This window comes from Sceloporus occidentalis, unplaced genomic scaffold, assembly GCF_023333645.1.
Source record: "Sceloporus occidentalis isolate IW3139 unplaced genomic scaffold, rSceOcc1.0.p SCAF_1, whole genome shotgun sequence".
Classification (NCBI taxonomy): domain Eukaryota; kingdom Metazoa; phylum Chordata; class Lepidosauria; order Squamata; family Phrynosomatidae; genus Sceloporus; species Sceloporus occidentalis.
Genome location: NW_028316981.1, coordinates 299,359,832 through 299,386,931, shown reverse-complemented (window position 1 = coordinate 299,386,931; position 27,100 = coordinate 299,359,832). Strand labels below are relative to the sequence as shown.

Below are 27,100 nucleotides of genomic sequence, written 5' to 3'. Positions count from 1 at the left end.
TTTTATGCAGCCTTTGCTTTGAAATTGCAGATTGATACAGAAACAGGTTGGGGGAAATGGAATGTGTAACATGGATCAGAAACATGGGTCAGAAACAAACAGATCTTTTCATCTGCCATCCTAGCTCAGTGACAGAGCACATGCATGCCTTACCAAAGGTGTTTGGTTCAACCCTAAGCATCTCTAGTCAATGGGAGCAAGAGGATGGGACAGGAAGGATTTTCGCCTGAGATGTTTGGGTGCCATTGACAATTTGTGCAGATCCGATCTCCCCAATCTGGTGCCTTCTAGATGCCTTGGACTACATTATCTGGATTCTTGACCATTGTCTATGGTGGATGCGGCTGATGGGACTTGTAGTTCTAAACATCTGTAGGGAGGGATGTTTGAATATGTCCATTTTGATTTCTCACTGTTTCTCATTTCTCAAGCTGTAAATCTGCCTCATCTTGAATTGCTAAGAATGTTTCTAATTTTATATTTGGTCTATCCCAAACATTTAGATTGTTTCCAAGTTTGCATTAAAATATGTACAGGTAAGCCTTTTTTTTGCATATTTCTGCTAATGCATGCATTTCTCACAGTTTTCCTAATACAATGCCTTTTAACAGGTTTTCCACAACAAATATACAGTCAGCCCTCCTTATCCATGGATTTTTTTTAATCCATGAATTCAAGCCATCCATGGTTTAAATTTTTTTTAAAAATGTGTAAATTCCAGATAGCAAACCAAGAGATAAGGGACACCATTTTGCTATGCCATTATATTTAATGGGATTTCAGCATCCACGGATTTTTTTATTCACGGAGGATCCTGGAACCAAACTCCAGCAGATAACAAGGGCCCATTGTATGCATTTTGTGTGCACTTGTTCCTAATACTCACTTTTCAGTATGCTGGAGGTTTTTTATTGAAGAAATATATAGAAAAAATCTGATATGTGTGAACATCGATAGATAATGAAGTTTCAGTACCTTTATTAGTTAGAACATGTGGAATCAGGTAAGTTTGCAATAAAATGATAACAAAAAGTTCCCCATCCCAATCTGGAGGGCAACATTCTGGGAAGTCAGAGTTAGACTACTGAATTGATAAATGGGCTAATCTGGTGTCAATGAGCTTCCAAAAATCCTAAAGGGGCAGATAAGAAAAAATAATAGCAATAGCAACAACAATCAATGCAGCTTGAAGGAAAGAAATGGCAGTTTGGAGACTGAGGATGGCCAAAGCAGAAGGTAGAGTTAGGTGTTATGTAAATTAACTAGCAGACAAAACTTTCTTTATCTCTGCTAGAATTGGACTGGAGGTACTCCTTTATGCAAGGCTATGGAGCAGCAGCAATACTGTCGTGGGGCATCTGTAGAGAATTGGTGATAGAAGCAAAGCAATTTAAGATGGCTGCACACAACAAATGCATGGCAATCTATTATCTTGATTAAATCTCAGAATATCTTGTATATCAAGTATTCCTTTACACTTAGAAAGGGCTAGTCCTGAAGAACTGTAAATATGTTCTGCCTAAATCTCTGGTTTTTCAAAGTGTGACTTGGGAAGATTCAGGGTTTTCAGAAGCCTGCCATGGGATCCTTAAGAAGCAGTTCACGACAATATATTTTCCTAGAAGACGGTTTATGATGGCTATATGGTAGCTCCAGTATCAGATGCAGTATGCTTCTAAGTACCATTTGTTATGCTCATGTCCCGCTTGTGGGTTTCCCATGGGAATTTAGTTGGCAGTGTGGCAGCAAAATATCATACTGAAAAGGCCTTTCATGAAGCAGAAATTTCAGTAGTTCTTATTATTTGCCTACCACCATGGATTTCCCTTTCAATTATTAGCAAAAGAAATGTACAGTGGGCCCTTGGTTCCAGGATCTCCCAATGGATACCAAAATCCATGGATACTTTAGTCCCCTTATATACAGTGGCATAGTAAAAAGGTTTCCCTTATATAAAATGGCAAAATCAAGGTTTGCTTTTGGGATTTTTTTGGGGGAGGAATATATTCAAGCCATGAATGATTGAATTCACAGGTGCAGAATCTGTGGATACAAAGGGCTGACTGTATTCTTGGATGTGCTGTTAGTTTGGTTTACAACAGGATTGTTTAACAGGCCTGGCCAATGCTCTTATAATGGCTGTGGAAGAAAGGATTTCTACAGATAAAGTTTGCTGAAATTCCCTCTTCTGCACAGCTGCTCAAAGTACCTGGCAATCCTAGTTAGGACCAGCTTTACAATTTAGGAGGATATCACACAACTGAAATTGGAAGTATAATCCAGTGTCATCCTGAACGCAATCATGCATATTCACATTATTGCACAAAAGGTTACCACACGTGATCGCAGGCAGTCCGAACGCACTCCGAACGCAATCATGCGTTAATCCACAGTTAAGTAAATTTGGTGAACTAGTGAAGTCACAAACCCTCTTCCTAAGCAACTTCGTACTCAGTGCACTATTTGGTGTGATGTGCATGTCTCCTTTGGTCCTGGTTCCCCCCCAATCTGGAAGGGGGGGTTATCATGAAGCCTCGCTGCAATTTTGCTTCAATTTTGCTTCCGCTTATCCTTCAGCATTGTTGAGGGGGGACTGCTGCCTGCTAATTAATGGGAGTTATTGGATAACCATTATATTCACATTTTAATGTGACAAGAGTGAATGTATGTTCGTTTTAACGTGAATAGAGCATGTTCTTTCAACCATTCTTCCCGCTCCCCTCAACCTCTTTTGTAAATTGTGAGGTTCCTTGGTTCCCCTCTCTAACTCGCCTAAATATGCTATGCTCCAGTCATCTGGAGTCTCACTAAGCATGCGCAAGGGTGCCAATTCGCAATTAAGAACCCACCAATGTGATGGCTTACTTTGCACAGAATCAGGGAGGCTATTACAGCGAATTTAAGGTGATAAGTAATCACATAATTGCGTGAATTTTCAAATTGACCTTGCTATCTTCTCTTTTGAAATTGAGAACCTCCCAACCTGTTTAATAAACTCCTTAGGTTATCAGATGAATAAATCACATACATCCCACCTCATCTGAATTCAGAAGCCTGTAATGAACCATGTTCAATGGATATTTCCACAGAAAATTACAAAGTCCAAGAACAGTCTGAAAATATTTGTGCTTTAATGTTACAAAATACCCCTAGGAAGATTACAACAATTTTCTTTGCCTCTACTGTAATCCAGCCAATAAAGTCAGGGATATCAAATGATTAGATCATTTAAAAAATACAACAGACCAACAAAACTAGAATTAAGCCCTCAATCTTGTCTGAGGATGGGAAGGGGGAAAGAACACAAAAATGTGGAGATAAACTGGAGGATGGCAGGGTAGAATGCCTTCTCTGTAGAAGAGCTCAGAGATGGTATTTTAATACTACAACTCCCAGTATCCTCAACCAGCTAGGCCAGTACCCAAGGGACTCTGGGAAGTGCAGTCCAAAATAGTAACTTTCCCTAGCTCTCCCCTTTAGTGTTTAGGTCACTTCTATGTAGGAGATCCCTCTTGACAGTAACAGACGTGACTTGTCTGTCCAACGGAAGATTTAAGGAATGAGTTCACTTTGTAAAGACGATGTAAGCAGGTCCTTTGTAATGCACACGGACAAGAGTGTTTCCTTCTCATATTGTCTGCCATGGTTTCCCAATGGATTGGATATGCTCCTTTGCTTTCATCCTCAATGCAGCTATGCTGGTGTTCCTAGGGTCAACCTCTTCCAATGGGAATTTGTCCACAAAGTTGGTTCCACATTGATAAGGTGGTGGTGGCCCCATGGCCCCCAGGGGCTGCAGGGTGTGTCCCATGGGGGGAGAGTTTAGGAAAGGTGGAGGGGTGTAACTGCTGGGGAGACTTTGGGGGGAAGCCACAAAACCTGGCAAAGTCTGGAGAGGGCTGCTGTTGGACATGGGTGGATTCAGCCATGACTCTAGGGGCAAATTGCTGCCAATGGTCCCGATGGTGGAAGGCTGTGGGGAGCGGTTAAAAGAGAGAATGGGGGAATCCTGCAACTTCATGGCGGTCACTTCCAGCTTCTCCTGTCTTCTCCATTTAGCTCTGCGGTTCTGAAACCAAACCTAAAGGATAGAGCTCAGAGTTAGTTCAACATCAAAGAGAGTAGTTTGCCATCGTTGTTATTAACAGAGCTTCAGGACTTACTGCTGCACTCCAAGAATCCCCCAGGCATGCTAGCTGTGGGATTCTGGAAGCTGTCACCCACAAAAGTAATTTTCACAAGCTCTGGTGATTAAATAGTTCTTATTCTAATTTACTAGGTAAATGTGCATACACTTATGAAATATCTAGATCAGTGGTCCCCAAACTTTGATTCTCCAGATGTTATGGACTTCAGCTTCCAGAACTTCTGACTGTTGGCCAAGTTGGCTGGAGCTTCTGGGAGCTGAAGTCTAAAATACCTGGAGGACCAAAGTTTGGGAATTACTGATCCAGTTGAACCTTCTACAAAACAATCCCAAGTGTCTTTATCCATAAAGCCTTCTGTATAATTAAATGGGCCTTCCAAGTAAGCATGGTAAAAGGTGATTAATTATTTGAGAAATCAACACAAATATGCATAAGAGGAAAAATCAAATAAAAAGGATGCATGTTTTCCAGCAATCAGCCTGTATAGGACAGCATATGGAAGGGATGCTCAATCCCCAGCTGGTGCAAGATGGAATTTTAGGAGTGCAACAAAGATACTTATGTGAATTCAGATTCAGTTTTATTTTGTCAGTCAAGACCTGTGGACTGCAGTCATTGAAAAAAGGTCCATGTTTTGGCAAAATCATGAATGAATACAGAAGCAAAGAAGTGACTGAATGTTATGGTCACAACTTGGATTGATTTTGACAATTAATAACAGGGAATCCTCATGACACCTCTCCTTACAGCCCTGTGATGCCTTTTTTTACTGCTCCAGTGGCAGCTGGTCAGTTCCATGGAGTGAATCCACTCCAGTCTGGATTTTAATGGAGCTATTCAAAGTACACACCCCTATGCCTAGAATAGGTTCAATGCCATAGATATCTGCTAAAGTCAAGAACAAATTCACTGCTTTACTGACATGCTCCCCAGTCCAAGTCAATTGTGTCACCCTTGTCTTCCAAGCCCTTATAACTCCTCCAGCTTTTCCCTTATATCCCATGCATCCCTCCCTGTGAGCTCTAGCATTATCTTCTTTGATAAAGGCGATAAAGTCAGACTTATTATTAGGCAGAGTTTGGCAGCCTTATCAGACAACAGAGGCTGGAGGGCAAAAACAACTATCCTTTGGCTGTTCCTCCTGAGCCCTTCGGCCATTCCCTTCAGCTAGATACATGTCCTCCATATTAGCCTGTCTTGCTGTCATGAACCTCCTAGTACTAGGACTTTAGTGCCCTGTTTGGGAGCAAATGCACTTTTCTATGCTATTCTTAAAGGTAGCTACAGAGCTCAACAATTTTTGTTTACCACAACTCCCAGAAGCCCCTAACCAGTGGGAGTAATATGGGTATTGTAATACCTAGAATCATAGAATCATAGAATCATAGAGTTGGAAGAGACTGCAAGGGCCATCCAGTCCAACCCCCTGCCATGCAGGAAATCCAAATCAAAGCATCCCCGACAGATGGCCATCCAGCCTCTGTTTGAAGACCTCCAGGGAAGGAGACTCCACTACACTCCGAGGGAGTGTGTTCCACTGTCAAACAGCCCTTACTGTCAGGAAGTTCGTCCTAATGTTGAGGTGGAATCTCTACATCCACAGCATTCCCCTCATCTACCAAGCTCGTAATTTTATCAAAGAAAGAGATTAGATTTGTCTGGCATGACTTGTTTCTCTGAAACCCATGTTGACCTCTCCATAATGTTTCCCAGCTCTATTTACAATTAATACTGGTCACGTCCACATTACCAGAGTAGAGGCAATTGTACCCAACCTCCCTCCACTCAAGTAAATTATCACAGCTGATGTATCTTCTGAAGCTTATAAAAGGTCACCTAAACAAATACATGGCAGTACTGGATAAATAAGAACCTGCAGAGTATAACCTGATCATTTAGGGCATGAGTGGACCAGATATTTCTGGCCTACAATTCCCCTGATCCATCACCATTGTTTATCCTGGTGAAGGCTAATGGGAGTTTTAAGTCCAAAACGTCTGGAAAACCACAGTTGTCCCCAAAATGTCTGATTTAGGGGGAGCAGCAGTTTAGAAAAGTCACTATAATTTAAATAAAAATACAATACAGTGGGCCCTCCACATTTGCTGGATGTCTGCTTTAAATGTAGGGGCTGAAAGTGAAAAAATTGCAAATAAAAAACACTTCTTTTTTTATCTGAGAGAACACCTCTCTAGGTATCTCTAAATCCTCCAGCACATTTCTGTGGCCAACATCTGACAGAAGGTGACCTTAAATCTGAAAATGATCAAAGCTGCAAAAGTCAAAGTCCAAATGGGGAGGGTTGGCCAACTGCAGGGAAAAACCATGACCAGGTGATCTGTGCACATCCCTGTTCCATCTACTAGCCAGGTGCTAACTGTAGAAGGACAACTTCAAGTTTCCTTCTCTTGTTTTACTTTAAGCCAGTCTTCTTCTATTGGATAACCCTTCAAACAGAGGAAGCCTTCAAACAGGAAAATATTCTCCCTATTAATGGCGCGCAAGTTCTGCCACATGCAAATCCATTCTGTCTGATTCCATTTTAGAAACACTGTTTAGGGTTGGAGAGAGCTTCTTGTGATTAATGGCCTGAATCTTATTGTTCGTCCCAACTAGAGCACACCCAGTGATTTAGTGTGCTTTTTATGTCACTAAGTATACTCTAGCTGGATCTTACTATATGACAAAGTGACCATATGGAGGCTATAATACTTTGGACATGTCATGAGATGACCCAGACCAGTAGTAAAGATTATAATGCCAGGGTAAGCTGAAGATGGTAGGCAAGGAGGGTCGTTTCAGTCGATGAAGCTATGGCCCTGCTTCCACAACACCTGTTCATAACCTGGAAGGTCTCTCACTCCTAGGATCACTGTAAGTTGAAGCTGACTTGATGGCACATCACAAAACTCTAGTTGATTTCTAATCAGTAGAAATCCTTGCTGATCACACCAGGTGTCTTTCACAACCAGGTTTTAGTCCAAACATTAATGGTCTAGTTATGGACGACACCTGCTGTGTGATCAGAAAAGATTTCTACTAGTTAGAAATCAACTAGATCCTTGTTATGTGTCATCAAGTCAGATTCAATTTACAATGAGCCTATGAATGAGAGACCTTCAAGGTTATGAACAGGTTTTGCAGTTGCAGGGCCATGGCATTACAACACCCAAAGTGTTGAACCCAGTATCTCTTCCCCTGCTAATAAATTCAGCACCTTGGACAGCTCTTTGAATGATCAGATTTCAAGCTAGCGTGGATTCACTGCCAGCCTCCAATATGGAAGCCACCAGCTACTACTGCAATACATTGAGCCCTCCACATTCGTTGTGATTAAGAGCACATGGCCACTGTGGCAGTGGGAAATTGCAAATAAAACAACACTATTTTTAACCTATATAGGAGTCCCTAGGTCCTCCAGTACAACTCTGTGATCAACATCCACTGGAAGCTGACCATAGAATCGTGCTAGAAGACCTACAAATGCCTAGATAAGTGTTTTCTCCAATAATCTCTAGGTCATCCAGTGTGACTTTATGGTTAACTTTCAGCAAAGTTGTGCTGAAGGACTTAGAGATTCCTAGAGAGAACATAGTGATCAAATCTGCAAATAATCAAATCCACAAAAATGAAAGCTGCAAACATGGAGGCCTGACTGTATACTACAGATTAGCCAGAGATCAACCAGGAGACTGTGATCTATTATTATTATTATTATTATTATTATTATTATTATTATTATTTCTATCCTGCCCTTCTTCCAGAGCTGAGACTCATGGTGGCTTACAACATTAAAAAAAAAGAAAAAGAAAAAGAAAAGAAAAAAACCCATAGCCATGCTCTTTCATAGCACTTCCACAGTCTCCTAGAAAACATTGGTTCTGCAGCCCATTAACTCATTGGCTCTGAAGCAAGTCTAGTTCTGGCCAGTACATAGATGGGACGGGGGGGGGGGGGGGGACTCTACGGGATGCCATTGGTTGCCACTCACAGCTGCTTAAAAGAGTATGTTTCCCAAGTTACTGAAATGACACACTTTCTATTGCTGTGAATGTATGACAACTTTGGACCGATTTTTCATCCCCAGAACTTCACCAGCTCTGGCAATATACAAAAATAAATACTGGAAGTGACTGTTTCATTTTTAAAGTTTTGGCAGGAGGGGGGATCTTTGGGCAGGGAACTACATTCTCTTTTATTAAAACACTGGTAAAAATCCATTTTTGTGCAAAAATATGGGGGAAAGATTTGGTACACTTGAAAGACACAGGAAAAGCAAAAGTAAAATATATTCTACATTTTTGCTTAATAATTATAAAACAGCAATAGAAAGACACAATGTACCCAAAATCCTAAATGCAATACTTATATCCACTGTGCATTTCATGTTAAATGTAACATAAATCAGCAACTAGCCAGCTTTCAATACTTGCATAATGTATTAATATAAATAATGTAGAAATATCTAAATCTCAATAATTTCTAAAACTCTCCCAGCATTTCAAGTATACTTGAATAGTAAAATTTGGTGTCCACCTGCTTAGATCTTGAAGGCTCAGGTCCGAAACACACTGTAGAAATAATCCAGTTTGAGAATGCTTTAACCTCTCTGGCTCAGTGCTAGGGAATCCTGGGAACTGTGGTTTTGGAAGACATTTAGCCTTCATTGTCAGAGAGCTCTGGTGCCACAATGAGCTACAATTCCCAGGATTCCCTAGCACTGAGCCAAGACAGTTAAAGCAGTCTCAAACTGGATGATGTATGCAATGTGTTTTGGACCACAGTGCAACTATCTCCAATTTTAAACCTGTTCCTCCCCCCCAAAAAGGCTACCTGGGTTGAGGTAGTTAATATTACCTTAGGGAAAAGCCCATGTTTATACTTATACCACACTCATAGGAGAGCTTTTGTAATACATTGATTTTTAAATCCTCATGTGCCTTATCTTTATTGTACCAAAACTAATCATGCCAACTGAATCTTAAATTATAGCCTTCAAGTTCCAAGAGACCCACTTCTCCAAGGATTACCCATTCCTTCAATCATACAAAACAAGACACCTTGTAATACAACCTAACATTAGAGACTCACAAGCCACCCCTTTCCTTATAATCATTCAGCACTTTAAATTTTATCCTGGTTTCTTTGCCTGCCAGACAAATCTAGAAATCTCTTTCTGCCATTGCAGATAAAGATATTTCACTTCTTACACCAGGGATCAATTGAAAGAGAAATAAAAGTCATAGCAAGCCTTTTGCCTTTTTCAAAGATGTTTTGAAATGATAAACTGATATTATTTGTGATTGTAACTCCCAGAAATTTAATCCCCCTTTTTCCTGCATCAAAATTTTAAAAAGCAGTTAGTTCATTGTCCTTTTCTGAAGTTATATTTTTAGGCAGCAATTTAGTATTGTCACAATTCACTTTAAAACCAGAGCATGTCCCAAATACTTTAATTTTTTCTCAGTCTCCACTGAATCCAGTGGGCTTTGTGTTATTATCACAAAATTATCTGAATAAGATCTCAATATATACTGTTCTTTTTCTCATCCTATAGAGTCTGTCATCTTGTCTAATATCTCTCCATAGAGTCTCCAGTGCCAAAAGAAACAGTAAAGGTGACCTTATCTGATCCCCATAGAGTCTCCAGTGCCAAAAGAAACAGTAAAGGTGACCTTATCTGATCCCCTTTTGTATTTCAATCAATCTCATTGCATTACCGTTTACTACAATCTGGGCCTTTTGGACTGAACAGTTTATAGCCTGAATGTTCACCAAAGTCCAGTACTTGAAACAAATATGTAGTTCCCAGAAATATTATCAAATGCTTTTTCTGCATCTAAAAAAATAATAAGAAGAAAATCAAAACAGCCTTTTTGTTATTATGATGGTCCACAGCTTTGAAAGATGATGGCTGGCATTCTGTATATACACATGTACAAGTCATGCTACACATGCATGATGAATTATTTGCCACAGCAAAACCAATGTATTTTGCTGACAGTAGCATAAGTGGAGCTGAACATACAGCGAATTACAGTTATTGCAGATTGCAGTTGTGCAGTGCACATATGCAAAAGCACCCAGTCATTGACATGTTTGTGCTATGCAATGTTGCTATTTTGCATGGGAGTTGCATAGTGCTGGAGCAGCATATCTGTATATATGGATAATTACATTTTGCCAAGGGGATGTTGGATTACAGCCATTGTTTTGTGCTGCCTTGAATTTTGCGAGAGAAGTGGGATATATTAAAAAGATAATATAAATCAATAAAGGGGAATTCCTCTAAAGCCAAGCAGTGTTTGTTGATCAGTGTCTTCTGGTTTTCAAAAGATCTTACTCATACATTCAACCAGACTGGTCTCAACTTCCCAAAGAAGCTTTACCTCAGTGGCCCCTAAACTATGGAACAACCTCCCAGAAGAAATCTGTCTTATTAGCTCCTTGGAGGGTTTCAAGAGGGCAGTTAAGACGGATCTCTTCCAGCAAGCCTACCCACCCAATCTTCTGTAAGACATCATTCACTCTTCTGTCCAGGATCAGAACATTTTATCTTATAAATGTTGACTGCACTGTTTTTAACTGTTTTAATGTTTGAAATTATATGTTTTATTCTTGTATTTTATTGTTACTGTTGGGTTGTAAAGCCGCCTCGATCCACCTGCGAGAGGCGGGAAAATACAAATAATAATAATAATAATAATAATAATAAATTATTATTATTATTATTCTCTGATTTCCTTCAAATTGAATGCAATCCTACTTCCACTTTCTTGGGAGCAGCATGTTTTTTACTCAACAGCTTCTTGGTAAGTAGAAATAGGATTGTTGCATTCAGATATTTAGACCAGAGGAGGGAAGTATGTGCCTTCCCAGTTGATGGTGGACTGCAAGGCTTATCAGCTCTAGCCAGCATAGCCAATAGGGAGGGATGATGGGATGATGGGATCTGTAGTCCAACAAAATTTGGAGGACCACACATTCCCATTCCCATTCCCATTCAAGATTCAGACCTTTAAACTCTGCTCTTAGTCCATATCAACAGGAATTCAAGCTTGGTCATTTTAAAGAGAAACTTGCTTCCAGGCACTTTTGTCTCATGCTTCCCATCAAATAATGCCTTTTCATAAACTCAGATCTGTTCTCATTACCCACAAGATGGGATAAAATTAGTCTTGTTTTTCCAATGTTTAGGAGGCAGCTTGGGAAAAAAAATCCACCCTGTTTTTGGAAATCCTCCCAGATATTTTACAGATGACTAGTAAATATTTCAGGCTTTTCAAACATTTTCATGATCCAGGGATTAAAGATCATCAGCTTTAATTAAGCCCATAATAACCTCCCACTTACAATTAAGGGGGGGGGGGGACACTAGACTTCTTTCCTTGCAGTGGGAACTGAAAAGAGAGTTGAAAAGAAAGAAGCATCAGGATCTGTATTATCTGTAGGAATTGGCCCATATTTTATACCAAGGGGTCAAAAAAGTAACTGTCTTGGATTAGAACTCTTAGAATGTCCCAGTTTGCATGGCCCCAGCATGGCTGGGGATTCTGGTAAAGTGTAGTCCACACATAACCTTTAAAAGCTTTGGTTATAACCTATTTCTCACACTGTTCAGAAATAGCAATATGCCATATTTTAAAATGCTTAACAAATAAACAAATATGTGAATATCCCATACCATTTTATATACAGGGAGGTTCCACTTTAGTAAGGAGATAAGCATAGTACATTTGCCTGTTAAAAGATCTCAAAAAATAATTTTCTCTCTCTGCAAAGATCTTCACCTATTTTTAATTCCTCTGTTCTGTAACGTCACATGTGAAAATCCTACACCATGCTTGGGTACATAGTGAAGGTACTATAGCACCTTTTGCTGAATACCAACTTTGTGCAGATTCTGCTGAATACTGACATTAGTGGATGGTGTATCTCATAAGATGCCTGCTTACTGGAGAATTCACTGTGGCTGTTTTCACTATCCAAGTGAATAAAAGAGGTACATTGATGACAAATATTTGCCACCATCCAAGAATGTGCAACTGCATGGCTGGAAATCTGTTAGTTAGTCTCAATGCAGTAAATCCACTGAACCAACCGTTATCACATTATCTAGTGAGTTAACATGCAGGTACATCCAGTGGATTCAGTGGCTCTACTCATGACCATGGGTGCATCTACACTGTGGAAATAATGCAGTTTGACACCACTTGGAAACCTGGGATTTGCAGTCTTACAGGGTCTTTAGCCTCCTCTGCCAAAGAGTGCTGGTCCCAGGATTACATAGACTGGAGCCCCAGGATTATATAGGAAGGAGCTATGACAGTTACATTACTTCTACAGTGTAGATGCACCCTAAAATTGAATTTAGGCCTATGAGAAACAGTTAACACTTGTAGAACTCTGCATATGCAACCATGAACTGAATATGTCTACTATGCAATAGCTTAAAAAGTGCAACCATGTACACGAGGGAATGTACACAGATGTATGGCACCAACAGAGCCAGCATGGTGTAGTGATTTGACTATTGTGTTAGGACTTTGGGAGACCAGGGTTCAAATCTCTGCTCAACTGGAAACCCACTGGGGAATCTTGGTTAATTTGCATTCTCTCGCTTTCAGAGAAAGGCAATGGAAAATCCGCTCTGAACAAATCTTGCCACATAAAACCTGTGGTAGGTTCAACACAAGTCCAAAATTACTTGAAGGGACACAACAAGACACTAAAAGAGTCCCAACCATGGTGCACTTCACTGAGAGAAACCAACAAAAGGCTCTACAAAAGAACAAGCACCTCTAAAGGTAATAGTTTTACTTGGCATATGCTTTCAATATATTATATCAGGTAAAATTTGCCGGTGTTTAGGATACCACAACATTTTTGGTTTTGCAAATGAGCTACCCTGGAAACTGAGAGAAAAATGATTGTGTACTGGTAGGGACATAGTTGTATGTGCTGTTTGCCTTCAAGATGTTTCTGACTTATGGTGACCCTAAGGCACACCTATCATAGGGTTTTCTTGACAAGTTTCTTTCTAGAAGAGGTTTGCCATTGCCATCCTCTGAGGCTGAGAGAGTGTTACTTGCCCAAGGTCAACCAGTGGGTTTTCATGCCAAGCTGGGATTCGAACCCTACTCTCCAGATTCATCGTCAAATGCCCAAACCTTAAAAAAGTCCCTTTGCTTCACTATCACTTGTTCGTCTTTAGCTGACCTTGTGGAATGGTAGGAAATTCCCAGAAAGCCTTAAGGAAAGGAAAGCCTATTAAACTACTTTAATTCAGTTAGTGTGGACCTATGTAGCTTTAGCTTAAGGGGAGAGACAACATCAGATTTAAAAAAAGGAAAGGAAAGGAAAGGAAAGGAAAGGAAAGGAAAGGAAAGAAGGAATATGTGTCCCATATGTGAGGCTATATCCACACAGTGATCTTACCCATTTATTCAACCAAGTGCTAACACTGCCATGTTGCAGAATGAAGCAGACAGTTCAGATGGTAGATACTAGTGGGCTGGCAAATGGGTGTTGGAGTACAGAACTATATGCCACTGCTTAAGGTGGTGGGGTAACCAGTGTCAACCCTGATGTAAAACTGTCACCTCTTACCCAGCACAGAGACGCAGATTTTTTAATCTTTCACATTTTGTTCCCCTTATTCTCTTTCTTTTCTCATCTGCTGTACCAAGGTGGTCTCCTTGTGCCTTGCACAGCTGGCAAGGAAAGGAATAGGGAGAGGAGCTGGCGACCAAATGTGGCAGAGGACAACAACTTTTAAAAGTTACTTTTACAAATATAGCTGGCTGGGGCTGTCGTCCAAAAGGAAGGAAAAAAAGGAAATTTGATCACAAATTTGGCTTCCCTGCAGCTTCATCAAAGTGAAAGGTCCATGTATTGTATGAAAGATGGCAGCATTCATGTTCATATCCACAATGGCAGCTGGTGTCATGATGTCCATGTCACTTCAGCAGTGAATCAGTTTCAGATTTTAGCCTGAATATTAAAGGAACTATCCAAAGTGATAAACTGTATACCCCAAATAGGTTCACCATTGTTGTTGTTTGACGTTGTGTGCCTTCAAGTTGTTTCAGAGTTATGGCAAAGCTAAGACTACCCTATTATGGGGTGTTCTTGGCAAGTTTCTTTAAAGGGGATTTGCCTCTGAGGCTGAGAGAGTGTGATTTGCCCAAGGTCACCCAGTGAGTTTCATGGTTCAGCGGGGATTTGAAACCTGGTCTCCAAAGTCCTAGTCCACCATAACTTCTTTAAAATGAATATCTAAAACCTTCAGCTTATCCGCTGCCCTGAAGACATGATGGAAATCTCCATCAACAGGGAAAGAGACATTTTGCACAGCTTCAGAAGGTTACTTTTTGGACATGTTGGTTGGGGTAATCTAGGGCTGCATATATAATGCAGTTTGACACTGCTTTAACTGCCATGGCTCCATGCTATATAATCCTGAGATCCATAGTTTGTTGTGGCACCAGAATTCTCTGAGAGAGAAGGCTAAATATCTCACAAAACTGCAAATCCCAGAATTCCATAGCAGTGAGCCATAGCTCTTCAAAAGATGTCAAAGTGCATTATTTCTGCAGTGCAGATGCAGCCCAGGGAGTTACAGGCCAAAATAGTATCTTGTTTGAGCTCTGCCTGCAGGTAGTAAGAGAATCCTTACTATTGCTAACAACTAGTGTAAGTGTGTGTGGGAAGGAGTTTCACAATGTCATGAGAGGATTAAAGCAGTAGCAGAACTGGCTCAAAATCAGAAATAAACGGATGAACAAGAAGATCACAAAACAAGTTACCTATCTCAGGGGTTTGCTGAATGCAGGGGTGCCATTTTGCTGCAGATGGGAGAAAACATCCTCCACACCACTATCACCACCTTGGGTGCTTCAGACCACCCACAAATATTCCTAAAAATTGCTAACTGGCCATGTTAACGGCCCCATGAAGTGATTATTGTACTGAACAAATAAATGGGCTCATGTCCTAGGTAAGCATGCCAAAGGCACAAATCCATTCGCGATAAAAAATAAAGGAATGGCCGATTGACCTTTGGTAAGAACATTGCTAAAAGATACCGAGATTATAAAAAAAGAAAACAAAGAGAGGAAAGGCTATTAAAATACATTCTTGTTCTTGCTGTGTTCCTGTTTCTCTCTTACTAGAGTTGGAAATCATCATAGCTAAATTATCTTTAGAGGTGTCCCAAAGATACTATATTGCATCCAAATCATTCTCTGTTAACTAATATATTAATGTTGGACGATAGACAATCGGTGGTGAGAACAATGATGATGATGATTAATGTAATTTATCTGTTTCATAAAGGAACTTTTTGTCATTTTTTTGCTGTGTAATCTCTAATATATTCTACAGAAAGAGTTGCTGTGAACCTTCCTCATAGAATCATAGAATCGTAGAGTTGGAAGAGACCACTAGGACCATCCAGTCCAACCTCCTGCCATGCAGGAAATCCAAATCAAAGCATCCCTGACAGATGGCCATCCAGCTCATCCAACTTCCAAATCTTAAGTGATTTATTGAATTGAGTAACTAGATGGTGCTAGAAACAATTAATCAGATTTTAGTGTCTGGTTGTTCTGTACGTTTTTCCCAAAGAGAGGAATACTTTGATACAGAATACTACCTGGAGGCAGGGGTATCATTAGGGGGATGCAGGAGGTACACACTACACCAAGTGCCATCCTAAGGGGTGTGTGTGACACCACTGCTCCCCAAATATTAGCCTTTGGGCAGAAATGGGCTTTGAAGTTTACCTGCATCCCTTTAAAATGCTGAAGAGACAGTATGATTTTTTAAAAAAGAAAGAATGGAGAGGCCTGAGGAATTTTTTAAAAATTAAATTTGAATTTTAAAATTTTACAACAGTGAAATATTTATTTTTTTTAAATTTTCTTTAAAAGCGTCAAATCTTACCAAATGTTCACTTTAACCACACGTAACTATGTACGTGTGAATATATGTGGACTTTGCATATGGTATTGTAATTTAAAGATACAAATTTATTTTTGCTAGTTGTTTATGTCACGACTATTGCCATTACATTCAGTGATATATGGGAATTACAATTTATGAGTAACATTAGCACAAAAAACCCCCAAAAAAACCACTGTTAAGGATCCACTGTTGGGCGGTCAAATCGGGGGTTGGCACCATGAGTTGCTACACAGGGTGATGCCACCCCTAGTGATGCCACTGCCTGGAAGGATTATCTCATTTATTTTACATTTCAAATATTCCCCCCTGCCTCCAATAACCAGGAATTTAAAACACAATGACTAAACAATGACTTTTGTTCACTAAACAATCATAGAAAAGTGAGTAGTGGTTTAAGAAACCACTAATTTCCATCCAAAGAGGTGGAGCTTTAAAAACATAGGCTGAGAAACAGATTAGCCATGCAGTTCTCCATGGTATTCTGAGTTGAAAAGCATGCAAAAATAAACTGAACCAGTTGTTGTTGTGTTCCTTGAAGTCATTTCTGACTTATTGTGACCCTAAGGTGAAGACAGCAAGCACTGTATAGTGACTTCAGCATTGCACTACAACTCTGGAGACCAGAGTTTGATTCCCAGCTCAGCCATGAAACCCCAGCGGGTGACCTTATTTTTTGTGTTATTTGTTTTAAGGATTTATATCTCGCTTTTCCCCCACAATGGGATTCAGGTCACATGCTCTCAGCCTCAAGGGAAGGCAATGGCAAACCTCCTCTGAACAAATTTTGCCAGGAAAACACTATGATAGGTTCACTTTAGGGTCACCATAAGTCAGAAATGACTTCAAGGCAGACAGCACGCACACACACACAAGGTGAAGCTATCACAGGGTTTTCAGACAGGATTTGCCCTTACCTTTCTCTGAGGCTAAGAGAGTTTGACTTGCCCAAGGTTACCCAGTGGGTTTCCATGGCTGAGCAGAGATTTGAACTCTGGTCTCTGAATATCCTAGTCAACATTCACACCACTACACCATGCTGGCTGTGAACACCAAAATTTCCAGCTATGTTTCTCCTTAGCTTCTCATGTCTGTCTTTCTGTCCTTCAGATCCCTGGCACTCTATCAGTAAGTATGGCTCTAGAATTGGTTTAAACACACTACTTTGGCGCAAATGATTTTGCAGTTGACATGAGCTATTCCCCCCCCCCCCCTTCTGCATATGCTAGAGGTAGGATGAGTGGGAAGAATGTGAGTCAGAATGTGAAACCAAACACTAATAATTAGAGAGATTATAGTCTGCAACTAAAAAATGGGAAGATAAGAAAACAAGATTAAGGGGGGGAGAGAATCCATTTACACACCATTTAGCATGTGTGCAAGTCTGAAATTATCTGGGCAAAGGGAGAGAAAGAGAAGAGGAAAAGCCCTTAAACTGGATTAACAAGCAAAGGTTACTTTTGATTGAGGTCTCCTAATGAAGGAAACAAGGAGCAACAGAGGATAAACTGTCCAAGATTTCACAAAGTAGCTAGAACAAGAGGATAGAAGGTGGAAGAGAGAAGAAAACCTGTCTTCTCACCTGAACTCTCACTTCAGGAAGGTTGACCTTCATCGCCAACTCCTCTCGACTGTAGACATCAGGGTAATGAGATTTCTCGAATGCTCGCTCCAGTTCATGTAACTGGTAGGTGGTGAAGGTGGTCCGATTCCTCCGGTGCTTCTTCTTGGGCTGGTCTTCATCGGAAAGTTTGCCGTCGCTGTTGTTGCAAGTGGGTAGTTCTGGGCTCAAGCAATCCTCTGAGCGTTTGGGACAGAAGGGATCTGAGAAGGAAGAAGGGACAGAAAAGACTAAGTCCATCAACTGGTGAGGTCAGAAGAATACATTGATTTTTGCAGACCGACCCCAACACACTTAAGCACATTCCTCCTGATGTACAAGTCCCACTGGGGTTCACCATTCCCAAATTAACAATTTCCAGGTTGATTGGTAGGTTTTGGCTATTCCTTGATTTTGACATTCAGAGTTCCTTGCATGTAGAATTATGTTAGAAATAATTGTTCTTTCTCTTTTGGAGTGCACACTACTTTTTGAAATAAGGAAATAGTACAGTATTAACCATTCAGTAATCATACAGTAATCACCATTCATTAATCCTCATGCACCAAGATTATTTTGGAAAAAAGAAACTTGCATTGAGTGAATTCTGGGATATTTTTTGACCTCAGGAGAATGCCAGCATCTTGAGAACTAGCAACTGGGTCAAGTTTAGCCATAGGGTTTAAAGTAAAGTTACTGTATTTCTCAAACTTACTGAGTTTTCTATCTCCCCCCGGACGCCATGGGCCAACCTAGTGACAATCAGGATATTTCAGTTTTGTTTTTCAGCATCATGGTTCACTGAGCACTGGCATGGAATAACTTTTTTTTTGTCCCAACACATTATGTTGGCTGGGACAAAAAGTACCACAGTGTCAAAAAACAATAGATTTGTTGGGACAGTTGTAGGGAGTTACTATTGGTTTATTTGTTTGTCAGAAAATTTATTTGTACTGAAAGTTGAGGCATTGTTTACAACTGTCCCGGTGACAATATCATAGAAAGCTACATTGTAGGTTTAGTTTTATGTGGATTATGCAATGTAATGTGAGTCTGGGGGATTAAAATTTCCCATTCTGTTGCAGGATGTTATACAGTAATGTGTGTTTTTTTTCTTTTTCTTGCTTCCTTAAAAAAATATTTCAAAATTAAATTCAAAATTCAAACAACAATATTGTTTCTTCTTCTATTATTACCAGCTACTTCTACTACCACTACTACTACTACTACTATTACTACTAATGGCTATCAAGTCGAACAGTTGCAGCCCCACTGATTTCACTGCCCCCCTGCCAAAACTAAACTGTGGTCTTTGGGAAGAAGTAAGGTCTGCTGTATTCAATTAGCTTTATACCCAGCTAGAGCTGCAAAGATTAGTGATCTTCCATGTATATTCTATTCAAATCCAGGTGAATTTAGGCTAATTCTCACAAACAATTCAGCACAGCTTTAGCCACAAACACCGACTGTATGGTGCAAAGTGATACAGTGTCATTTGAATGATCCTCCACTCCCCTGAATCACAATTTCTGCCACTATGCTCATCCTAACTGCCCCGGCAAAAGATTTGAGCGAGTGTCTCATTCAATTAGATCAAGGTTTATTTGATCCAGTGCTTCCACGGTAGCCCCCGACAGCTAACCAGATGCTTACCAGGAGGACATGATTCACATGACGCATGTGCAATATGGGCTGGCAAAACAGCATTTGGCCCTTCATGGGACAAGCATGTGAACTGAGAGCAAACTATTATCCCAAAGCCTATGTTCTTGCAAAAGCTGTTCCTTTAAAATAAAAGGGCTTAATCCAATTGTTTGTCTCAACTAAGGTAAACTCAGTGAATCGATAGAATTGAAATAAATAATTTTAAAAGTACCATTGATTCCACGGATCTATTCTCATTGGAACTAAGCTATTAGATCTGGGCCAAAGGGCTCTAAGACTAACATATCAATAGCCAAAGAAACAGGTTTGGAGAGGACAACTTTAAAGGCGGTGACCTTCCATCTTGGAAAGAGATTGCGTGACTTCAAGAAGGCTACCCTATGTGCACTCCAACCAGACATGGTTGTAAGAGGATTAAATGTGCATATTTGAATGTGATGCACTGGCGATCACTCCACACAAAAAACATTTTAGGTGGAAAAAGTAAATTTCAGTCAGGTAGTAGAAGAGGGGAGAGGAAACTTCCCACATTCTTATTTAAGCAGCCAATTAAAATTAAACCAGGTTGAAAGAAAGAGGTAGTGATCCACCAGTTTCTTATTACCAACCAGATCCATGCATTTTACTGGATCCATTTGGGAGTAAGACACTTGTGAATGCCAATCAACGTGTGACAAACAAGACCAGATATCCACTATTGATATTAACAGGCACAGAGGTTACTTCAAAAATGGCAACATGTCCCCTTAGCTTCTCTTCATTGGATTTAAGTGTTCATTGAAATGATTAATATAATTGGCTTCTCCCCAACTCGTGAAAAAAGTGTTTCAAATGAGACTCCCTACTGGAATGTGATCCAGACTCACATACTTCAGAGCAGTCTCCAATTTGACAATGTTGTGAATGATACTTATATCACAGTGACAAGCAGATCCTATGTGGGTTCAATTCAAAGTGCTATTGAATTTTGTAACTTTTAAACTTTTTAAAATTAATGTTTTTGTTAGACTTTTAAAGAATTATTGCAAGGCACCTTTGATCCCATTTTGGGCAGGAGATATATGTACAATAAATGAATAAATAATTCTGTGGGACTTACTCCCAAGTAAAACTGGTATAACATAGTGGTTTGGATATTGGATTAGGACTCCAGGAGACCAGTGCTCAAATCCTTGCTTAACTTTGGAAACCCATTCGATATGATCTTGGGCAAGTCACACTCTCTTAGCCTTAAGGAAGTGCTAGAATGGCCTTCTGCGAATAAATCTTGCCAAGAAAACATGATAGGTCTGAGATGACTTACAATACAATAACTGCTTCAAAGTTAAGTGGGTAAAGAACTGTGTCCTTCATGTGTTTGCTGTCACAGCTAGCTAGCTAACTTGCTTTCTTTTTTAAATTACTCCAAATGCCAGACTCCAAAGGTTTGTAATTCTTTTCCCTTTCATTTTAAAAAGAGGGAACAATAGAAAGAAATTGGAGTTTTTGTGGTCATGTCCAGTGTGTTCAACAAAGGCTCCAGTTTTTTAATTCCCCCCTTCTTCATCTGTAATTCTGCTTTTGACTTAAGAGGATGAGGTGCGTCTTAAGCACTTCAAGATTTCCAGTATTAACATGTACTTGAAACTTACTTCTTTCACTAATTTTAGTGATGGTAAGTGAAAAAAGAGTCTATGAAAATAATTTTTTTAAATGGCATTAGCTACTGGAACTTGTTACAAAACCAACTAAGCTTAGAAAAAAGTAAAGTTTCAAAAAGATTGCAGTTTGCTGTGATAAGACATGAGGAAGCAGAGGAGGGTGTTTACAACATTTCATGGGCTACAGTGCACCCAGTCCCATTTTATCTTAAAAGCTAAGTAAGATCAGGCCGGGTTATTATTTGGATAGGGTCCTACCAATGGAAACCTGGTGCTGTGGGCTTTATTTCATAGGAAAGCAATGGCAAAACACCTTGCTTAAGAAATTAATGGAGTCTCCGTAAAACAGCACCATAAGGAATACTCAGAGATGGTTTGTCATTACTTTTCTCTGAAATAAAGCCTACTGCACACTGAAATAAGATGCTGGAAGATCAGGGTTTGAATCCTGGTTCAGCCATGGGAACCCACTGGGTAAAGTCACACTCTCTCAGCCTCAGAGGATGGTAAAAGCAATTCCTGCTGAAGAAACTTGCCAAGAAAACTCCATGATAAAGTCAGCATAAGTCAGAAATGACTTGAAGGCACACAACAACAACAAAAACATCTGAAGACAGGCACACACAAACCTTTTGTGGATTCTGTTATTGTTGTTGCGTGCCGTCAAGTCATTTCCGACTCTTGGCGACCATAAGGCAAACTTGTCATGGGATTTCCTTGGCAAGATTTGTTCAGAGGAGGTTTGCCATTGCCTTCCTCTGAGGCTGAGAGCATGTGAATTGCCCAAGGTCACCCAATGGGTTTCATGGCCGAGCTGGGAATCGAACCCTGGTCTCTATAGAGTTGTAGTCCAACACTCAAACCCCTGTGCCAAGATGGCTCTACAGCCCACTTTTTCACATGGCTCCAAAGACAGTGGTCCACAAAAGTATGTGCTGAAAGAAATGGATTGGGTTTTAAGGGTTCCTCAAGACTCCTTCTGGGGAAAAAAACAACTGCAAAACAAACAAGCATTTTGGGATACCTTTAGTACTGAAAGTATGTGACTCCCTCCAGATGGAAGCAAAGGAAATATCCTCCTTTCCTTGGTTCTACCAACATCTATGGCTGAATTTCAAATTCCTGGAACCCCAGCCTGGTGTATTGGTTTGAGTGTCGGACTACAACTCTGGAGACCAGGGTTCAAATCCTCACTCACACAGGGTGACCAGACATCCTCCATTTTTCCAGGACTTGTACTCCATTTCAACCTTTTCTGACCAGAAGGAATTTCAAAATTTGGAGCATGACTAAGAAGTATGAAATATGTTAGCATGTAAGAAGTATGTTAATATGTACTGATATGTATTATATTTAATTATTTTTGTAGAATGTATGCCATAGGCAGGTTTATTTTATCTATTTTAATTGATTGTATGTACAGCGCTATATAAATAAAGCTTAATAATAATAATAATAATAATAATAATAATAATAATAATATGATATTTCTTTTCTTTGGACATGTTCTCCTTTTTTCCTTGAATGCCTTATATTTTGCGGTGCCTTGTCCTACTTGGCTCTTGATTCTGGTGATCAGAGTGCAAATCCCCTCTCAGCCATAGAAACCCACTGGGTGACCATGGGTGAGTCACACATTCTCAGCCGCAAAAAACCCCATGATAGGTTTGTCTTAAGGTCGCCATGAGTCACCCACAGGGTCACCATTAGTCGAGATGGACTGGAAGGCAGTTAACAACAGCCACAAGGATCACCATAAGTCAGGAAGGGCTTGAAGGCACACAACAACAACAAATATTGGGGCAATAAATGCACTGACCACGCCAAGTCAGGAGGAGGGTGTCCAGAGGAGGGTGATCAAAATGGTGAAGGCTCTGGAAACCATGCCATATGAGGAGAGACTTAGGGAGTGGGGTATGTTTAGTCTGGAGAAGAGAAGGTTAAGAGGTGATATGATAGCCCTGTTTAAGTATTTGAAGGGGTGTCAGATTGAGGAGGGAGCAAACTTGTTTTCTACTGCTCCAGAGAACAGGTCTTGGAGCAATAGTTGCAAACTAAAGCAAAAGGGATTCTACCTCAACATTAAGAAGACCTTTCTGACAGTAAGAGCTGTTTGACAGTGGAACACTCAGAAAGTGGTGAAGTCTCTTTTTTTGGAGGTCTTTAAACAGAGGCTGGATGGCCGTCTTTCATGGGTGCTTTGAATATGTGTTCCTGCATGGCAGCAGGTTGGAATGGATGGCCCTTGGGGGTCTCTTCTAACTCTACAATTCTATGCACCTATGTCCTACATTTTGCTGTGTCTCATCCTCCTTTGCAGTGAGGACATCTGGTCACCCTGCCAGTGTGCTGTAGTGGTTTGAGCGTTGAGTTTTGCCTTAGGGTTGCCATAAGTCAGGAGTGGAAAGTATAAAACAGCAATCAATATAGGTCCATAACACACTGCAGCAATAATCCACTTTGAGACTGCTTTAACTGCCCTGGCTCAACATTATAGGAATTATAGGAACTGTAGTTTTGTGAGACATTTAGCCTTCTCTGACAGAGGTGCCACTATAAATTACATTCCCCATAATTCCTTAGCACTGAACCAGGGCAGTTAAAGCGATCTCAAACTGGATGATTTCAGCAGTGTGTTTTGGACCACTGTGGTAATAAATGCACTGACCAGGCCAGTCTGGAGGACACAGGGTGACCAGACATCTTCCTTTTTTCCCAGGACAGGTCCTACATTTCAAGCTTCTGTCCAGATTTAAGAAGCATGAACTGACATTTCTGCGAGGGTTTGTAGCTTCTGTTATGTCCTCATTTTCTTCCATCAATCTCCTATACCTTGTGGTGGCTTGGCGGTGAGGACATCTGGTCACTTTGGGAGGACAGGACCCAGACAAGAGGGCCTGCAAGCTTTGGAGATCTTCAGATCCCTTCATCCCTGGGGTGAGGTGGGCCCAAGGTCTCCTGGAAGATGGAGACCCCGCCACCAGGTAGGGATGGAGGTGGTCCCTATCAGTGGGGTCACTAGGGTTGGTCAATGGTCATCTGGGGTGGCAACTCATGGTGTCACCCACCCCACTGACCTCCTCCCGTACCCCACCATACAGAATCCTTAGTAATCTTTTTTGTACTAATGTTACTCATAAATCATAATTCCCATCTATCACTGAATGTAATGGTAAAACCTGTGACATAAACAACTAGCCCAATTAAAATTGTACTTTTAAATGATGCTATCATACGCATGGCCTACATGTATTTGTATATACATACTTTTGTGTGTTTAGAGTGAACAGCTGGGTAAATGTGATGTTTTTATAGATTTTTTTAAAAAAAGTAATAATTAAAAATAATAATTTTAATTTTAAAAACCCCCTTAAACCTGGGTCCTCTCCTTTTCCCCACAATGAGCCTCACCCCTCTCACACCACTGCTCCAGCATTTTAATGGGAGACAGGCAAGTGCCACAGACTGTTTCTGCCCACAGGCAGATGTTTAAGGAGAAATGGGGTCCCCTCACTGCTGGGGGGTTTACTTTAAGTGCATGAAAAGTCTTCACTTTAAATGCATGAAAAATATTTGCTTTGAGCACATGAGAAGTGTTCACATTAAGCGCACAAAAAGTGTTAACGTACATGAAAAGTGTTCACCTTAAGGGCTTGAAAAGTGCTCACTTTAAGTGCATGTAAAGTTCATTTTAAGGGCATAAAAAGTGTCCACTTTAAAGGGTTCACTTTAAGCAAAGGAAAAGTGTTCATGTATGTGAAATATCTTCACCTTAAGTGCATGCAAAGAAGTGTTCACTTTAAGCACATGAAAAGAGTTCATGTACATTTAAAGTCTTCACTTTCAGTGCATGAAAAGTGGTCACTTTAAGTACATGCAATGTATTCACTTTAAGTTCATGAAAAGTCTTAACTTTAAGTGCATGAAAAGTCCTAAGCACACTTCAAGCACATGAAAAGTGCTTGCTTTAAAGGGTTCACTTTAAGCAAATGAAAAATGTTCACAGATGTGAAAAGTGTTCACTTTAAGCACATAAAGAAGTGTTCACTTTAGGTGCATGAAAAGTCTTAACTTTAAGTGCATGAAAAGTGTTCGCTTTAAAGGGTTCACTTTAAGCAAATGAAAGTGATCACTTCAAGTGCATAAAACTTTTTGTTTTAAAAGGTTGACTTTAAGGACATGAAAAGTGTTCATGTACATGAAAAGCCTTCACTACAGGTGCATGAAAGGTATTCACTCTGAGTGCATGCAAAGTCTTTGCTTTCAGTGCATAAAAAGTGTTCACTTTCAAGGGTTCACTTTGAGTGCATGAAAAGTCTTCACTAAGTGTTTGCTTTAAGGGGTTCCGTTTAAGCAAATGAAAAGTGTCCATGTGCGTGAAAAGCGTCCATTTCATTTTGGGTGCATGAAAAATGCCCACTTTAAGCGCATGGAAAGTGTTCATGTCCATGCCAAGTGTTCCCTTCCAGGGCACGGAAAGCGCTCCCTTGAAGCGCATGGGAAGCCTTCCCTTTCGGCGCATGAAGTGTCCCAAGTAGCGCATGATGCCAAGTGCATGGAAGGAAGGCTTCCCTCTCGGCGCCTGGAAAGGGCTCCTGCGGGGGAGAAGCCTTCCTTTCCGGGCAGGAGTTCTCTCTCTCTCTCTCTCTCTCTCTCTCTCTCTCTCTCTCTCTCTCACCTCGGAAGGGCTGCTGGGGCCCCTGTCTTTGGGGGAAGCCTTCCTCCTCCTCCTCCTGCTGCTGCTGCTCTCCCCCGAGGACGGGGCTCCTCTTCTCCTTCCCCGGCGGCGGCGGCGGCGCTGGCGCTGCCTCTTGCTGCTGCTGCTGCTGCCCCTCTTCCTGCTCCTCCGGGGGGCTGTGGAAGGGGCCCAGCAGCGGGTCCTCCTTGGTAAATCCCAGGATGGCCTCGATGCTGTGCAGCCTCGACGCCGGGGCTCCCGCTCCTGCTGCTGCTGCTGCTGCTGCTGCTGTTCCCGCGGGGCTCCGGAGCAAGTGTCCCCCCAGGGAGAAGCCCCCCGCGCCCCCTCCGTCGGAGGCCATGCCGCTCCCCAGGGAGCCCTGGTGCAGGTGCATGGAGACGGCCTTCTGCGCCCCGGGAGCCCGGCCCAGAGCTCCGCGGCACCGCGCCTCCCCGGCAGCCCTCTCCGCCGCTCTCCGGACAGAAGGGCCCTCCAAGGAACCTCCCTCCCTCCCTCCCTCCCTCCCTCTCCTCCTCCTCCTCCTCCTCTTCTTCTTTCTTCCTCCTCTTCTTCTTCCCTTTCCTACCCTCCTTTTCTTCCTCCCCCTCCCCCTCCCCCCTTTCCTCCTCTCTCTCCTTTTCTCCTTTCTTCCCCCTCTTCCTCTCCTCCTCCTCTTCTTCCTCCTTTTATTTCCTCTCTCCTTCCACCCCTCCTCCCCTCCCAGTCCTTCTCCCACTCCTCTCCTTCCTCCTCCTCCTCCTCTTCTCTCCCCTGCTCTCCTCCTCCTCCTATCCCTGTTCCTTCTTTTTCTTCCTCTTCTTCCCTTTCCTACTAGCCTTCTTCTTCTATTCCTCCCCCTCTCCCTCCTTCTCTTGGCCTGGCCCCGGAGGATCCTCTGCCCCAGGCAGGCCAAGGAGGCCAAGGAGGCCAGCCAGGGGACGCCCGCCCCGTCGGGCCCCTGCTTCTCCTCCTCCTCCTCCTCCTCCTCCTCTTCTTCTTTCTTCCTCCTCTTCTTCTTCCCTTTCCTACCCTCCTTTTCTTCCTCCCCCTCCCCCTCCCCCCTTTCCTCCTCTCTCTCCTTTTCTCCTTTCTTCCCCCTCTTCCTCTCCTCCTCCTCTTCTTCCTCCTTTTATTTCCTCTCTCCTTCCACCCCTCCTCCCCTCCCAGTCCTTCTCCCACTCCTCTCCTTCCTCCTCCTCCTCCTCTTCTCTCCCCTGCTCTCCTCCTCCTCCTATCCCTGTTCCTTCTTTTTCTTCCTCTTCTTCCCTTTCCTACTAGCCTTCTTCTTCTATTCCTCCCCCTCTCCCTCCTTCTCTTGGCCTGGCCCCGGAGGATCCTCTGCCCCAGGCAGGCCAAGGAGGCCAAGGAGGCCAGCCAGGGGACGCCCGCCCCGTCGGGCCCCTGC

At 41.6% G+C, this 27,100-nt stretch overlaps 1 protein-coding gene across 1 annotated transcript; it reads right to left on the bottom strand.

Moving 5' to 3' along the window:
• Positions 1-26,140, bottom strand: LOC149324144 (retinal homeobox protein Rx-B-like). The gene is made up of 3 exons (XM_089487002.1): positions 25,696-26,140; positions 17,695-17,936; positions 1-4,081 (listed from the first exon to the last, which is right to left on the bottom strand). The coding sequence occupies exons 1-3, from the start codon at positions 26,087-26,089 to the stop codon at positions 3,629-3,631; spliced, it is 1,089 nt and encodes a 362-aa protein (XP_089343128.1). The 5' UTR covers positions 26,090-26,140; the 3' UTR covers positions 1-3,628.
• Positions 26,141-27,100: the final 960 nt, after the last annotated feature.

Bases quoted from the DNA above. Each gene is read 5' to 3' on its own strand.
- LOC149324144 (XM_089487002.1), bottom strand. From the start codon at position 26,089: ATGCACCTGCACCAGGGCTCCCTGGGGAGCGGCATGGCCTCCGACGGA. The intron at 17,937-25,695 runs GTGAGAGAGAGA...CTTCCTTCTCAG, and splicing joins GCCCCAGCAGCCCTTCCGAG to ATCCCTTCTGTCCCAAACGC. The intron at 4,082-17,694 runs GTGAGAAGACAG...TCTATCCTTTAG, and splicing joins TTCCTGAAGTGAGAGTTCAG to GTTTGGTTTCAGAACCGCAG.